This window comes from Rutidosis leptorrhynchoides, unplaced genomic scaffold (assembly GCF_046630445.1).
Source record: "Rutidosis leptorrhynchoides isolate AG116_Rl617_1_P2 unplaced genomic scaffold, CSIRO_AGI_Rlap_v1 contig181, whole genome shotgun sequence".
In the NCBI taxonomy this organism is placed as follows: Eukaryota; Viridiplantae; Streptophyta; class Magnoliopsida; order Asterales; family Asteraceae; genus Rutidosis; species Rutidosis leptorrhynchoides.
In genome coordinates this window covers 70426-88173 of record NW_027266431.1, presented here as the reverse complement: position 1 = coordinate 88173, position 17748 = coordinate 70426, and the positions used below count along the sequence as shown (strand labels likewise).

The window sequence follows — 17748 nt, the reverse complement described above, 5'->3', positions numbered from 1 at the left end:
GTTGGTCATAAATAAACTATATACACAAAGTTATATATTTTACAAGTGATTGTAATGTAGCACGAAGTTTCCTTCTATCTTCAGCCGGAATGCACCATCAAAATCTCTCCTATAAATTGCTTTAACTACCTGGTTATATATATTTTCTATCTCTCAATTTCTCATGCAAACGATTCGTGTTAGTATTATCATTCTCTCTCAAACACAACAACAATAATAACAATAATAATTAGAAAAATGATGAAGAATGGCGCAACGACAGTTCATCGACAACGTCTACCTCCGGTAAGAGGGAGAATAAAGCGCAGGATTTTTGCTCTGCTCTACTTCAACCTCAAGAATTTTGCTCATCTCTTTCTTGATCATCTCATTAGTAAATTACCATACAGTTAAACTACCATATATACTAATTATATATATATGTAAATTAAATTGGTGAGATAATATTATGCTCATTATATATATAAATATATCTCATAATTCCTTTTATTCCAACTCAATGTAAGAAATATGGCTTTCAATAATTGGACAAATACGATTTTCAGAATCAATGGGAAGAAGTTTAAAGCGAGTTGATATGAGAATTTCATTCATCGTTATATAGAGATATCTCGTACAGTATATAGTTTGGATTTTTTCTTATATATACTAGGAGTACTTGTTTCTTCATTGTAAATTAATTATGATGTGCATGGGGTTATGCATATAGTACGATATTTTATCTCGACTATGAATAATATAGTCTTTCTTTTTCTTATCGTATTGACTTCGAACTTTTACAAGATGATGCATCTTTATCTTTTGGTGTCCCAACCAAATAGTGTCAGATTCCAACTTCTTTTTATTTGTAGTTGTAGACGCGAAAATAATCACAAGAATATTAGGTTTGCAGATTATCCGCAATCACAAATTATTGATCGAAATCAACATATTTGATCAATTCTCAAAGCATTAAAAGTACGGTTACAACCTCTAACCGATAACCCTTGATTAACGCTAATTCGAGTTTGTCTTCTTCATAGCCTTCTTAGTGCCGAACGGTATGAAATAGCTATAGGAAAAGAATCAAGATTTATGTGTAATAGATAGAAAAACAGAATATTTTATCTGTTGGCAGCCCTTTCTTTAAAATATCAGCAGTCAACTTCAAAAAAAAAAAAAAAAAATATCAGCAGTCTGCAGCTTTCCTAAGCTAACAATTAAGAAACTGAACTTCGTTTTCAGCAATAAGCTCCCTGATGTAGTAATATTTGATTTTCATGTGTTTAGTTCATTACCGATGCACCGGATTTTCAGCAATGACTATATGGATGGCTTTGAATCGCTGAAAATCATGACACATTCATTGGACAGTTAGCCAAGTTCTTTCAATACCTTTTTCATATTACTTTTGAAAAAAAAAATTACATATTAATTTTCTAAGTATAAAAAAAGATATTATGTTATACTCCGTAGTAATATACTTGTGGGTCAAAGTAAAAGAAGCAATACACTGCAGCCCATATCCATGTAAAAGTACAAACACGAAATCTCAAAAAAAAAAAATTACAAACACGCTATTGCCGAAGCGCGGAGCTTCGATTTCACGACTGAATTGACAATGAAGAAAAGCTGGAGGTGGTGATGGGCGGTAGTGGCGGTGGTAGCGGTGAGAGTTGGAGATACGATGGTGCTTTCATCTGATTCGGAGAAAGAAGAAGAACACGTTCTTTTAAGTTACTGCATAATTGTTTTTAATTAAATGATTTTTTATGGGTTCGGTTCTATTTGGTTTTAAATTGTCTCGAATTTATAAGTAACAATTGTCGTTTGGTTTAATTAGGTGGAAGATGAGTAATCATTTATAAAGGTTCGTCCATGTCAGCTTCATTTAACTGATTTCGTTATTTAGGACTAACTTTCCATTAAATTTAAAACAATAGGACGAATTCGGTTCGTTAACTTTCTCGCTGCTAATTCGTTTTAAGATTAAAACGGTTTAAGTAAGTGGTCAACCGCTTCGGTTCAGGTGAACCCGATTCATGGTTTGTTGAGTAGATGCTTAGTGGACAAATGACTCGATGGTTAGTTGACAATTTAGCCATGTCAGTTTCCATGTAAATTGTTTTAACGGAGATTTAATAATAGGGACTCGATGATTATGATTTATATAAATTTAAGGATTCGATCATTAGAAGTTAAAGAATTTATTGGTTAATCTAAATAGAATTTAGGGATTTATGAGGATATTTTTTTTTTTTTTAAAAGAAAACATTTTTTTTTTCTAAAAGAACAATAATCAATCACGTTAAATTGTCTTCTCGTAATAGACATACAATTGAAAAAAAATAACTCAATCGATTAATCACCATACCTCTCTGTAAAATTGAAAAATCTATTCATTTAACACAACACACGAGAATCAATCAATATTCTCATGAAAAAAGAAAAACTCAACTCGTCGTTTATAAGATAAATTATTTATGAAGTGTTATTGCTTTACTATTTTTAATTAATGAGGCAAATATAGAGTAACAAATATGCATTATTATCGGGTGTAGTTATTTTATATCGTAATAGATGCACAACTCTAAGAGCTGAATTATCGTTAATGAGATAAATACAGAGTTATTTTGTTGTGTAGTTTGCCTAAATCCAAATGATGCATTCTTAACATTTGTAAGCTAAAGTTAATTCGGTGAAATTTATTCATCAGATTTTACATCCAATGAAGTTCTTGCTCTTAATAATCAATTGGAGAACTATATCTTAACATGCGATTGCATAAAGACTTTTCATATCTTAAAAGGGATTGAAGCTCTTGCCGATATTAATGAAAAAAAAATACATTGTTTACCTTTTAGTGTATCACATTGTGAAGCTACATTGATTTTTTGGTGGATACAACAACCGTAGAAAGAATATTCTCTACAATGAAGATGAAAACTCGCTTAAGGAATCGAATTAAAAATAAATGGATGAATTATTGTTTGATTTCATTCATCGAGAATAAATTTACTGACATTGACACAAAAAAGATAATTCAACGCTTTCAGAAAATGAAATATCGTCATGATCATCTATAAATATGAATTCTATGTCTAAATATTTAACGATCTTAAGATAATATTTTATTATTTATTTTTTTACTAATTGCACATATTTTTAACACCATAAAATAAATCCCAACTTCGCGACAACATTGTCAAACCTGAATCGATCCTGGCCATACCTTCACCACACGGTTCAGTCCCGTTTGATCCAGACTCAACATAAATACATTAATGAAGGTTTTTTTCTTCCAAAACAGTGCTTGCAGCTCAAAAATTATTCTTTTCTGCATTTTTCTAAGCTCATTCTTCTTTTATTTCGCACCATTATTCTTTGTATTGATTCTAGAGCTCAGCAAGCATTTAATCACTTCATGGTATGTAAGCTTCATGAAACAAGTAAATTTAATAGTTATAATATAAACAAAACGGACCAATGAAATATATGCAATTTCCAAATATGTGTTATATATATGTGCATAATATATTTTGTGCCTGAAGAGTGGTGGTGGTAGGTGCACTCAATTTCGGGAATTGATTGTTTGGGTGTGAAAGATTGATTTATCGTTTTAAAGATGTGTACCTCGACATTGTATATTATTGATTCTTTCTTGCACCACTACAATTGTACACTTTACAAGAGTTTTAAAGAAGCATACATGACCTAGCTTGAGACTCATCGGTCGGTCTCTATCCGTCGTCTCCGTTAAACTCCCTACATTTCCAAAAATATTGGATTCTGTCGGGTGGTGGTCGGGGGTGAAGAATCCTTTCCTCCTTCGCCACACTCGTTGCCATCCAAACTTGGATCACAAATATACCTTTTTCTTTTATAATTAATGAGAGTTTTTTTTTCTCTGATTTATTGGCTTGTATGCTTGTTTTTCCCTCTTTATACGTTTTTTGGCAGTCAATTGGTACTATGATGACCCGAAATTAGTGCTTTTCATTTCTCCTCATCGTGATAAGAATCAACTAAGAAGATTGTATATTCGTTTTGATTGTTAAATTTGTATGGCATGAATGAAGAAGAAGATAACAGAATTGAAGAAGAAGAAAGAATAACGTTGAAGGAGTATTGGAAAAGTCAAAATTCCCTTTGACTAGCTTTTGGATCAAGTGGGCTTGTCACATAGTGGGCCAAGTTCTTACGTTTGGGCCTCTATGATGTCGTGAAGCCCTACAAGTCTAAATCATCAGCCATGTTCTCTCAAATATCAGACATACTTTACCAGTCATTTCTTTTGCTTCACGCCATTGGAAATTCAGGCCATTCTGGCCTGACTTCCCACCATACCATAATCTCGTCTTTTTCACTAATTTTTAATTGATTTTGATTTGATTAGATTATGTTACTGTTTATTCAACAACTCTTAGAATAAAATCCAATGTAAAATTCTACTATAAAACAACTTGTACATGCTTTGCATTTTTCAATCGAAGTTAATAGAAAACAAAGAAATTCTCTCATCAATTGTGTTTATTTTCATTCTCAATATGGTACTAGAGCCATAAGAGATTTCTCTTTTGCTTTTTAACTTTCATTCACAATCAACATTATAATTCACTCAACTCAAAAATAAATTCTTTTCACTCAAAAATGTCTACATGATAATCTGCTCAAACTTTGGATCTTTCAGCAACCGCGAACTACTATGTCCATGCCAGCGAGAGTCTATCTCTTGTATTGGTTTCTCCTCCTATGGATGGTAACAACTACCATTCCTGGGCTCGCTCCATGAAAATGACGTTGCGCTCGAAAATCAAATTCAAATTTGTGGACGGAAGCATAAAAAAACCAGCAACCAATGATGACAAATTTCCTCACTAGGATCACTGCAATATCATGGTTTCATGCTGGCTAATGAACTCTTTCATCCCTTCAATCAAACTGAGCATTTCGAGGTTAGAAACGGCTCAAGAAATGTGGAAAGGCCTACACATTAAGATTTGCGAGGGGAGATATCACAAGAATAATAGATTTGCAGCAAGAAATATTCACTCTTTCACAAGGACACTTGAATGTCATAGACTACTATACGAAAAATGAAAACACCATGAGACGAGTATGAAGATTTAAGGCCAATTCCAGACTGTTTATGTGAAAAAACATGCAGTTGTGAGCTAATGCCAATCATGGTCTCATACTATCAAGCAGACAAGGTTATAAGATTTCTAAAGGGACTAAATGGAGTGTATGCTCACTCAAGATCTCAGATAATGATGATGGAGCCATTAACTTCATTACAAAAAGTCTTCTCGACCATATCACAGTTTGAGAGGCAGAATGTGACTCTCTCCTAGTAGCCAATATCCAGTCTTGCCGCCTACTCTTCTGCAAAAACTCAAAACCAGCAAAGCAACAATCAGACACAGTTCGAAAGGGCACCAGATGGCAGGCCAATATGTGCTCATTGTGGAAAAGTTGGCCACATTATCGCAAAGTGTTACAAAAAAGTTGGCTTTCCGCCCAACTTTAAATTCACAAAGAATGGGTCTGTAAATGCTGCAGATACTGTTCAAGAAGGTAACAATGAAAAGACCACAATCTCCATCTCAAAAGAGGAGTATGAGAACCTGAAAAAGCAAGCTCAGATTTCACGAAGCCAGACATCCTCCTGTAACATGGCAAGTACCTCACAAGCTTTCAACGATAAGTTGAATATTCTCAGTTCTCAAAAATCTATTTTTTGGCTATTAGATACAGGAGCTACTGATCACATTTGTTGTTCCAAAAATTCATTCAAATTTTTAAAACCTGTCTCAAATCATAAAATTCAGCTGCCAAACAAAGAGTTTATACCAGTAACACACATAGGAACCATAGTCTTAACACCAGAAATCACACTTCATAATGTTTTATATGCTCCTATTTTTGATTTCAACTTGATTTCTGCAAATAGGTTAACATATGATTCTAGTTGTGTGATAATGGTATTACTCTAAAAAGTATCTTGTGCAGGATTTGAAATCAATGAGGATGATTGGATCAGCTGATTAAAGGTAGAGATTATATTACATGAACTTGACAGAGTCTTTTGGAAATCATGATAGTTTTTTTAGTAAAAAATCTTCCTCTGTCAATGTAGTGTGTAATGAAATTAAGAAAACTTGTGATGTATGGCACTTTAGACTAGGACATCCGTTTAATGCCAGATTACCTTCCTTTAAGCAAATTAATGAAAAGATAAATTACAATCATGATCATGTGTGAGGTATGTTATTTTGCTAAACAAAGGAAGTTATCATTTCCTATCGGTCAATATATTGCCAAAGAATCTTTTGATTTAATTCACATGGATATATGGGGGCCGGTTGCATCTTCTATACATGGATATATATATTTTTTGACTATTGTTGATGATTTTAGTAGACACACTTGGATATATTTAATGAAACAAAAATCAGAGACAAGAGCATTGATTTCATAATTTTATAAAATGATTCAAATCCATTTCAAGAAAAACATCAAAACCATCAGAAGTGACAATGGTAAGGAATTTAATAATTGTGAATTTTATGCATCAAATGGGATTTTACATCAAACTTCTTGTGTTAAAACCCCTGAATAAAATGGGAAAGTTGAGCGAAAGCATCAACACATTTTAAATGTCGGGAGATGTTTACTATTTCAAAGTAAATTACCTTTGAAATTTTGGAGCTTTGCCATTTCACATGCAGTTCATTTAATAAACAGAACTCACACTCCTCTTTTGAAAAATAAAAATCCTTTTGAGCTTTTGCATAACAAAATACCTGACTTATCACATCTGAAGGTTTTTGGTTGTTTGTACTTTACATCAACTTTGAACAGAAATAAAACCAAATTCACTTCAAGATCATCTAAGTGTGTACTGCTAGGTTATCAATAAGGAATAAAGGGATACAAGGTTCTAAATCTAGACAATCATAGTATTCAGGTCAGAATGCATACCATTTTCTATGAGCATATTTTTCTATATAATGGACCTCACATGGATCTAGATAATATAGTCTTACCTTTTCCTTCAGTAGAGTCCAGTGAGTCATATGGAGATGACTTAGAAAATATTAATGCTGATTTCTTGTCATCCTTAGGACCTCCATCTGAGAGTTTGCCCGAGAAAACACATAATGCATAGAGCCTGTAGAAAATGAAAGTGAGCAACCACAAGTTAGGAGATCGACCAGGATTATATTCACACCTAGACATTTACAGGAATATCATTGTAATCTAATCAAAGCTTTGTCTAAGCAAGATCATCTTTCAGTCCTCAAGGATTCCAAATCCATCTCAATCATAGGTAATCCTCATCCTATTTTCAATCATTTTTCTCATTCAAAATTGTCTCGTAACCATCTGGCTTTTAGACTCAAAATTTGTTGTGAAAAAGGCCATACACATACAATCTAGCAATGGAAAGTGAGATTTGGCAGAATGCCATTGAAAGTGAATTGAGGGATTTATCTAACAATGGACATGGGAAATATTTGACTTGTCTAAGGGTAAACATGCTATCGATTGTATGTGGGTTTTCAAGCTTAAACACAAATCAGACGGATCAATAGAAAGACACAAAGCACGTCTAGTGGCAAAGGGCTATACTGAAAAGGAGGGGTTGGACTATTATGAGACATTTTTTCCAGTGGCGAAATTCATTAAAATTCGTGTACTACTCACCATTACTGCAATAAAGAATTGGCATCTTGCCCAACTCGACATCAACAATGCTTTTCTCCATGGTGATCTAGACGAAGAAGTATATATAAAGCCTCCTCCTGGATCCAACATCCCACTTGGAAAAGTGTGTAGGCTAGTTAAATCCCTTTATGGATTAAAATAAGCCAGCAGACAATGTAATTCCAAATTGACTCACTCATTGATAGATTTTGGCTACACACAATCAGGTTCTAATTATTCTCTTTTCATCAGAATTACAGGTCAATCTTTTACTACTATTTTGGTCTATATAGATGATTTAATTATAGCTAGAAATGATGATCATTTTATTATTGAGACAAAGGCATTTCTACACCAGACATTTAGCATAAAAGATTTGGGAGTCTTAAAGCATTTTTTGGGATTTGAAATTTCAAGATCTAAACAGGGGATACACATGTGCCAAAGAAAGTATGCATTAGAGCTACTTATTGAGTCTGGTTTTTTGGGTTGCAAGCATCTCCCACACCTATGTTACATTCACTGGAATTGTTAGAAAATTCTCCATCATTGGAGGATCCTTCTGTCTATCGAACACTGATCAACAAGCTATTATACCTAACACACACAAGACCAAATATTTCTCAGTCTACTCAATTTTTTATCACAATTCCTGCCAAATCCAACTCAGGCACATTTACAAGCAGGAAATAGAGTTTTGCGTCACCTGAAGAAATGCACTGGACAAGGTATTTTCTTCCCTGTCAACAATGAACTCTGACTCAGATCATACTTTGATGTAGACTGGGCAAAGTGCCCAGAAACTTGAAAATCCATCATCGGATTTTGCGTCTTCCTCGGCGAAGTTCTTATTTCCAGGAAATCAAAAAAGCAATCAACAGTTTCTAAATCATCAGCAGAAGCTGAATATCACGCAATGGTGATGACAACCTGTGAATTATAGTGGCTCCGCTTCTTATTGCAAGAATTCCACATCAGTCATCCTCACGCCGCAATTTTTTTTTGTGACAATCAATCGGCGATACATATTGCTCGCAATGCAGTATTCCATGAGCGGACAAAACACATCGAGATTGATTGCCACATTGCCAGGAATCAAGTAAAGGCTGGATCAATTCACCTAAAACCTATCCCGCCATCACTGCAAATTGTCGAATTCTTTACGAAAGCTCAGCGTGGACCGACGTTTAGGTTTTTCATGTCCAAGCTCGACCTTGTGGACGAATCCACGAATCCAGCTTACGGGGGGTGTTGAATTTGTATGGCATGAATGAAGAAGAAAATAGCAGAATCGAAGAAGAAGAAAGAATAACGTTGAAGGAGAATTGGAAAAGTCAAAATTCCCTTTGACTAGATTTTGGGTCAAGTGGGCTTGTCACACAATGGGCCAAGTTCTTGCGTTTGGGCTTCTATGATGTCGTAAAGTCCAACCAGTCTAAATCATCAGCCATACTCTCTCAGACCTCATACATACTTTACCAGTCATTTCTTTTGCTTCACGCCACCGGAAGTTCACGCCATTCCGGCTTGACTTCCCACCATACCCTAATCTCCTCTTTTCCACTAACTCCAGTTGATTTAGATTTGATTAGATTATGTTAATGTTTATTCAACAACTCGTAGAATAGAATCTAATGTAAAATTCTACTATAAACAACTTATACATGCTTTGTATTTTTCAATCGAAATTAATAGAAAATGGAGAAATTCTCTCATCAATTGTGTGTTTATTTTTATTTTCAATACTGATCATGACATTCCTTACATGTTAGGAATCTTTGTAGGAACATTGCTGAAATTCCATAACGTACACTGTACTTGTGATTCGTTAGGATCCATTTTAGTTAATTAGGATTTTTTTTTGGAAATAGTTAATTAGGATTCTATTCGTTAAGATTCTATTAGGGAGTATAATACTATTTCTGTCCCAAATTAAATGCAAATTTTTACATATAATTTACATGTAAAAATTTATATCTAATTTAGGCCGGAAGTAGTATATATACTTTCCTTTTGTTTTCTTTTTAATTTTCTTTTTGGAAGTAGTTAATTAGGATTCTATTAGGGAGTATAATATATACTTTCCTTTTTTTAATTTTTTCTTTTTAATTTAATAATGACACATTGTACCAGATGAAAATGAGGACCGATCAAATCTGGAAATATAAAATTGCCAAATTTAAATAGGGAAACAAAGCGATTAATTTGCCATAATCAATGCCCTAGTCAATTTCAGTTTGAAATTAATTAATACTATTGCCAAATATTTAAGAACCCCAAAGTGACCAACAAATCACTATAGTTATAGTCTCCATGGGAAAGTAAAAAGATAAATGGAGTAGCAGAGAAAAAATGGGTGAGAAATTTTGTCTGCGTAGAGTTTTAGCAATAATATTCTTGTTCATGTTTGTCAGGAAAGCCAAAGGTGGAGGTCCCGTTAAGTTTTTCGACGTTACAAAATATGGTGCGAAAACAGATGGCAAGACTGATAATACTCAAGTAATTTCTTCTCTCTAAAAACTTTACTAAAACTTGTCTAGCAGGTTTTTTCCCTTTATAAAATGAATCAATAATATCGATTCCGAAAGCAACGTTTGTAAGAATTGATTACTACTGATTTGTGATCAAGTAGCTGTGTTGTGATGATTTTCCAGGCGTTTATGAGAGTATGGGAAGAGGCATGCTCTTGGAAAGGGAAGGCTAGGTTTTTTATCCCAAAAGGAGATTACCTAATTGGCCACGTAACCTTTGTTGGTCAATGCAAGGGTTCAATGACTTTTTTGTTAAGAGGGAGACTAATAGCTCCTCCTGGTCTAGCTTCAAACGTTGACCATTGGATTCAATTCAGATACGTTGATGGTTTGATTATTACTGGGGGTGGAAGTTTAGATGGTCAAGGAAGTACAGCTTGGTCTTTCAATGATTGTAGTAAAAACCCTAATTGCAAACAGCTCCCTATTGTAAATCTCTCAAGCTAATATTCAATTATCTTCACGAAATTAATTGATTGTAAAATTTGTTTATAGATCTAGCACGATTTATTGGAATTGGTCGACATTTAATTTAATTTATGTAATGGGCAGTCTATGCGATTTGAATTCGTGAATAACGCGAGGGTGAAGTACATTCGATCAATCAATAGCAAGAATGGCCATTTCTTACTCTTTGGTTGCAACAATTTGAACATCAGCAATGTGAAAATAACCACTCCAGGTGACAGTCCAAATACAGACGGAATCAAAATCGGAAGCTCGACAAAGATCCAAATCACGGAAACTATAATCAGTACGGGAGATGATTGCATCTCTATTCTCCCTGGAACACGAAACTTGGAGATATCTGACGTCACGTGTGGGCCCGGTCATGGAATCAGCATCGGAAGCCTAGGAAAGTCCTTGAATGAAGATGACATAACGGGAGTACACGTTAGGGATTCCGAGTTTCGGAATACAACCTCGGGCGTTAGGATTAAGACATGGGCTACTCCTTACGCAAGCACGGTCTCCGATATCAAGTACGTGAACATCGAGATGATAGGTGTTCAGGTCCCTATAGTAATTGATCAGAAATACTGCCCACACGATGCTTGCGATCCCAAGGTAAACACTATCCATGACTATTGATACTAATTGTATTATTCATCCCTAGTTCGTTGTCCATTGTTGAAATGTACACGATATTTGTCTTGCAATATCCAATATATATTGATTCATGGGTCTTATATATGGAGGTGTATGTCCCGATTTCTCTGTGATTGTGAAAGTCGTCGCAATCACATAGAAATTGGGATATTCTATATATGTTGATGATAAGTGATATTTCTATCCATGGGCTTGATTAATTATTTTGTGGATTTGTAGGGGGAGTCACACGTACAATTGAAGAATATAAAATACGACAACATATGGGGAAGTTCAAGCGAGGAAGTAGCGGTAGAATTCAAGTGCAGCAAAAACGTCCCGTGTAAAGATGTAGAGCTAAGGGATATCAATTTAAGGTACGTAGGACCTCAGAAAAGGAAGGCCACTTCTGTTTGTTCTAATATTTATGGACGGACTTTTGGTGGACAAAATCCTTCTGCTTGCCTATAGTACTTATGTAGTTTACAATTTGGATGAGTCTTAATTTGCACCATCCTTTCTTTTGTAAAACATTTCTAATTCATCGAGAGTAGTCTAAGCTAGCTTTAAGAAAGCAAGAACTACTCCTGCTTTATCTTGGTGATCATTTCTTGAAACCATTTTACTATTGTAATCAAATAACTATTTTCTAAGCATTTACATGCTCTTTGGTGTTAATTTTGTCAATGGTGATCATTTACAATTGATTCAGTTACCTACTGATCAATCATATAAGAAAGAAAAAATGACTTAGAAAACAACTTCTAGCTACAAACACAAACACAAACACTAGGAGCTTGCAACACGGATATCAAATTTAAAAAGAGGTTTCTATAACGTACTGGTTAGAAAAACCGATTTACAATATATACATCACACATTATCGATGGAAAAATCGCATTTTGTCAAGTACACATACTATATCTGTTAAATGAATTCAAAACTGTCATACCTTCAATCTTATTAACTCATCACTGAATCTATAAGACAATCTATCTATTTATCAAGACAATGGGTCGAAGAACCAAAAATAAGCTGCAAATCGAAATTCAAAATATATGTCGCTATACAATTTTTTATAAAATGACCAAAAAAAAAAAAAAATTTTAATAAATGGAAACAAGTGAGCGCTGCGTCGCATTAAGCAAGTGCATCACAAGCATATATATTTTAATCGTAGATAACTTTTAATAGATAGTTTCATATATATAAGATAAATATATTTTTGTTCTAATAAGGATATAAAGATTATTTATAGAAATAAGTAGTATGTCTTTATATTATATAACATGATTTATTATATCTATTTTATTTTCGTATTTGATAGGGGAAGGATTTTCGCGTAAGACCAGCCAGTCAGGCAAGGCCCCGGCAAGACATGCGCCCGACAAGAAATGTCGGGCACACCTATTAGGCACGTTCTCCCATGTAGTCAAGGTCGTACAGTCAAGATTGTACAGGTCTCTGCAGGGCATGCGTCAGTCTCCCACTTGGGGGCAAACTAGTCTTTAGGGACAAAATCCGAGTGTTCTACTATATAAGACTAGACTTGACACTTGAGAAGAGATTCATTCAGACACCTTTCTACACTTGTCACAACTGATTACACATCAGATATACTTGAGTAGCAGATTTGAGCTTTCTCTCTCTACTCGAGTCGGGATCTCATCTAAACATGCCTAACGCCACTTGAGACCCGTAGGGCTCGTGTTGTGCCTCGTAGGTCAGGTGCAGACCGAAGACGCATAAATACTCCGAGCGAGTTCCTTGTTCCACGTAGATCCGTATCGCAACTTCAATAGCGAGAAGCGCGTGCTTCTCCACACTCTCACACATCCATCTTTGGATGAATCATTTAGCACCGACCATGGGGAGACGTTCTAAAGGTTTTCTTGTGTTTCTTGAAGCTTTGCTTTGCCCAGATCTGCCTTGCATTTTCTAGGCTTTGCTTTACTCAGATATGCCCTGCATTCTTGAAGCTTTGCTCTACTAGATATGTCCTATGTTTTTGAAGCTTTGCTCTATCCAAATCTGCCCTGCTTTTTTGAAGTTTTACTCTACCCAGATCTGGTTTTCTATCCAAATCTTTCTACTTTTAGAAATGCCTCCCAGGACACGCTCGGAGGTCGAGCCTTGTCGGGCTCCCCCTCCTTTGCACAGGCGTCGTGGTCGGCCTACTACCGATGCTGATAAGTGTTCTCAGACTGCTACTACCAACAATGTGTCTCATCCTCATGAAGACAAGGACCGACCACCACTATCTTGGTGGGATCCCGTTAATGCTCGTGTCGGGCTCTCTCCCAGACCAACCGAGAATGAAGTGTGTTCTCTTAGGACCAACCCCTTCAGGCAGTTTATGGCCGGAGAGTCATCCCAAAGTCCTCCCCCCATCTCGCCGATCAGAGAAGACCATCGCGACGATCTCAACAATCGTCGTCAGGAAGGCCTTCGTAATGAGCTCAACTAGCGCCGTAGAGAAGCCTATCGTGACGATCTACTTGACTTCCTTACTAAGTGTCGTGAGAGAGATGGAAGGTTACCAGCTATCCATGACGCGCATGGCCACGTGAGAAGGTTCGACGACTTGCGCGAGAGGTTGATAGCGAGAAGTCATAGGAACAACATCCTTAATGACCCTCAAAATTATGGTGATCTCAACGTGGAAACTGTTGAGAGTTGGCCACCCCGCTCTGGTTATCTCTGACATAGCTTGAGTCGTAGTCGTCCTGCCCCGTCTATCGCACGCTCTAGACTCTCGGATACTATTGATCGACTCCTTGAAGAAGAGATTCAGAGAAGAATCCGTAGCCGACCCGATCTACCCTATCTAGCACCACTGCTGCCACAGCGAGCTCCTGTCGGGCAGACCAAACTTTCCAACAGTCCGCCGCCCTGCCCTATGATCCCAAACCGTTGCCTATAGTTCAACAAGTGCTCCTATTTATTAGTAATAGCCTGTCTACGATAATATCCTAGCACCTGTAAGGGCAAATCCCTTGACGTTGGCAACTCATGCGTACATGATGGCCCCGTCATCTTTTACCCAACGGGTACTGAATGAGCCAACGCCCGATAGTTGACAAATGCCCAGCATTAAGTAGTTTATGGGTTCAGGACATCCTAAGAGCCACATCTTAGTTTTTGAGTCGGCGATGAGACTAAACGGAGTGTCCGACGCCATCCGCAGTGGGGCATTCCCAATCATGTTGGAAGATGCAACCCATATTTTGTTTCGTATGATACCACCAAACTCGATCGACAACCTCACTGACCTCGCCAACCATTTCTTGCACCGCTTCGTCAGGGGGCAGGTGCAGGGAAGGAGCTTGACATCACTATTTCTCATCAAGCAGCGTAGAGGCGAGAGCCCCCAATATTATGTAGCTTGTGTTATGGACGCCTGCAACAAAATTCCAGTCTTGGCCTCAGAAGTGAGTGTAGCCGCAATGACAACCGGTACAACAAATGAGTCTTTTACAACGGCTCTAGCGAAGAGACCTCCAAAGACAATGGTTGAGTTGTTGGCCAAGACAGGCGAAGAGATGTTGGTTAAGGATGTGATGCAAGAAGCCGACAGGGACAAAGATGCTAACAGGAAGCGGTAAGCCCGACGGCAAAGGTCAGGGGTAGAGAAAAATTGAGAAAAAGCGTAGGGATGAAAACAAAGACTCTAGTCAAGACATAGATGGTGCCCGATTAGAATATCCAACACGATATGCTCACACCCCTCTCAACGCACCGCATAGTTGGGTGCTCATAGCGATTGAAGAGTCTAACCAGTACATTTGCTATTCGAAAACCATGAAGCCGGGAGCAAATAGAAGCAACTTCGACTCCTTCTGTCAATTTCACAAAGACTATGGGCACACGATAGACGAGTGCAAACAACTAAAGAATGAGATTAAATATCTCATTCAAAATGGCAAGCTCGACAACTTCAAAGAAGGTCGCGACAATCGAGAGAAGGGTAACAACAAGTACAATGGTGGTCAACGAGACAATCATCGTAAAGGAAAGAAGCAAGACAACAAAAACAAGGATAAGACATCTCATAATGAGCCTGACATGCCTAAGGGAGGAGGTGTCGTGCATATGATTGTTGGGGAGGAGTTCCGTATGAGCAACAAGAAAAAGAAGGACAAAGTCAGGAAGGTGATGTCCGTCGACATACCTAAAAAAAAGAGAAAGGTCTCAACGAAGATACCAATCATCGGTTTCTCAGACGATGACCTCGAGAATGTGCTCTACCCCCATTCCGACCCGTTGGTCATGACAATGTCTATATCTGGCACGAACGTGTGGAGGATTCCGTCGACGATGGGAGTTCCATTGACATCCACTACTACCATGCCTACAGGAAAATGGGATTTGTCGACAAGAACCTAGCTCCTTCACCCGTACCAATCTCTGTCATCAACCAGATAGAAATGCCTATTGTCGGTACCATCAAATTGCTGGTGGCTTTAGGTTCATGCGATTGACGAGTCACCCAGTTCATTAATTGGCTCGTCACCAAAGGACCAACCCACTGCTTTTCGTGCGTGAAGGCATCACTGCTTTTCGTGGAGTACCCTCATTCTTATATCAGGCCTTTAAGTGCCCTACTCCCAATGGCATCAGCGTGGTCCGAGGAAACTAGCGAGCAGCCCTACAGTGCCATCTAGCCACCTTCAAGTCCAACGAGCACCGAGAACAGCTCGAATAGATCAAGTCGGGCTCATTTGTCAAGCCGACCGACGTATGACTGTCGGGAACTAAGGGAAATACAGTGAAGATTGAGTCCATCCGGTCCTCGAAAGGAAAGTAGAAAGTTGTTGGTTGCACCATGGCCATAGATTTTGATGCTTGTGATGACTTCACGACCCCTCGTGCCGAGCCCATAAAAGAGTTGGTCGAAATTCAAGTTGTCGATGGTCGTCCTGACAGGGTAACTTTCATCGGTGCTGAGCTAGAAGGTAAACTCAAAGATAATATGATCCAGTTTCTCCGAACCAACAATGACGTGTTTGCTTGGTTTGCTGAAAACATTCCAGGCATAGACCCGTCGATCATGGTACACAAGCTCCACGTCAACCCAACAAGGAAGCTTGTGAATCAGAAGAAGAGAAGTTATGCACCTGCCTGACACGTTGCTATTGCTCAGGAGGTCGACAAGCTTATGCAAGTAGGTTTCGTGCAAGAGATTGAATACCCCGAATGGCTATCGAACCTAGTGATGGTCAAGAAGGCTAATGGCAAGTGGCGCATCTGTATCGACTTTCGTGATCTCACTACCCCCTGCCAAGAATCGATATTTTGAGCTTTATTGACGCCTTTTCAGGCTATAATCAAATCCTAATACTCATGTCCGATGTCCCAAAGTTTTCTTCATGACCGACAAGGGGTTGTATTGCTATGTAGTGATGCCATTTGGTCTGAAGAATGCAGGGGAAACCTATCAAAGGCTTGTCAAAAGGATTTTGAAGTCGCAAATTGGAAGAAATATGGAGGTCTACATCGACGATATTCTCATCAAGAGCGTTTGTGGGGGAGGACCATAACGCCGACTTAGCTGAGTCCTTCGACGTCCTCTGCAAATACAACATGAAGCTGAACCCATCCAAATGTGCTTTTGGCGTGAAGTCGGGTAAATTCTTTGGCTTAATGGTGTCCCAACGAGGCATAAAAGCTAATTCCGACAAGATCCGAGCTATTAATGTCATGATGGAGCCGACCGACATGAAGGATGTCCAACGCCTCACTGGTCGGGTAGCTGCACTCGGGCGCTTAATATCACGCTCAGGCGACAAGTGTCTCCCCTTCTTCAACTCTTTAAAGAAAGCATTCGAGTGAACACTTGCTTGTCGAGAAGCCTTCCAAGATTTGAAACGTTATTTCGCTTCGCCCCCACTTTTGACGAAGCCGACGGAAGGCGAGCCCTTGTTGGTCTACCTCGCCATGTCGTAAGTGGTCGTCAGCGTCGTGTTGGTCAAGGAGGAAGGACAAGCTCAGAATGTCGTCTACTATGTTAGTAAAGTCCTACAAGGAGCAGAAATAAGGTATTCGAAGGTCGAAAAATTTGTCTTAGCATTGGTCACGGAAGCTAGGAAGTTCAGGCCCTACTTCCAAGCTCATTCAATCAGAGATCTCATCAAACAACGCTGCGCAAGATCCTTTACAACATCAAGTCGAGCGGAAGAATGATAAATTGGGCAGTGGAGTTAGGAGAGTTCGACATTTCCTACCATGCGCACCCAGCAATCAAAGGCCAAGCTTTGGCAGATTTTTTAGTCGAGTGCACTATCACAAATAGGGTGCTTGACGAGACCCAGCCCAACAACCACCCAGGTTCATCCAAGGAAATCATAATCTCCCCGACCGACTTGCCTATGCCCGACGTTGAGTATTGGAATTTATACTTCGACGGATCGTCCAACAAGTCTAGCAGTGGAGCAGGTGC

At 37.9% G+C, this 17748-nt stretch overlaps 2 protein-coding genes across 2 annotated transcripts; both read left to right on the top strand.

Annotated features, from left to right (window-relative positions):
- The first annotated feature begins 7534 nt into the window (after positions 1–7534).
- LOC139881674 (exopolygalacturonase-like) lies at positions 7535–13776 on the top strand. Its single transcript, XM_071866111.1, has 8 exons — positions 7535–7768; positions 8472–8608; positions 10104–10188; positions 10344–10649; positions 10773–11288; positions 11550–11720; positions 12637–12669; positions 13324–13776. Exons 1-8 carry the CDS (start codon positions 7535–7537, stop codon positions 13774–13776), a joined length of 1935 nt encoding a protein of 644 aa, XP_071722212.1.
- Positions 13777–14461: 685 nt separating this feature from the next.
- LOC139881672 (uncharacterized) lies at positions 14462–15695 on the top strand. The gene is made up of 2 exons (XM_071866110.1): positions 14462–14910; positions 14963–15695. The coding sequence occupies exons 1-2, from the start codon at positions 14462–14464 to the stop codon at positions 15693–15695; spliced, it is 1182 nt and encodes a 393-aa protein (XP_071722211.1).
- The last annotated feature ends 2053 nt before the right edge of the window (positions 15696–17748 follow it).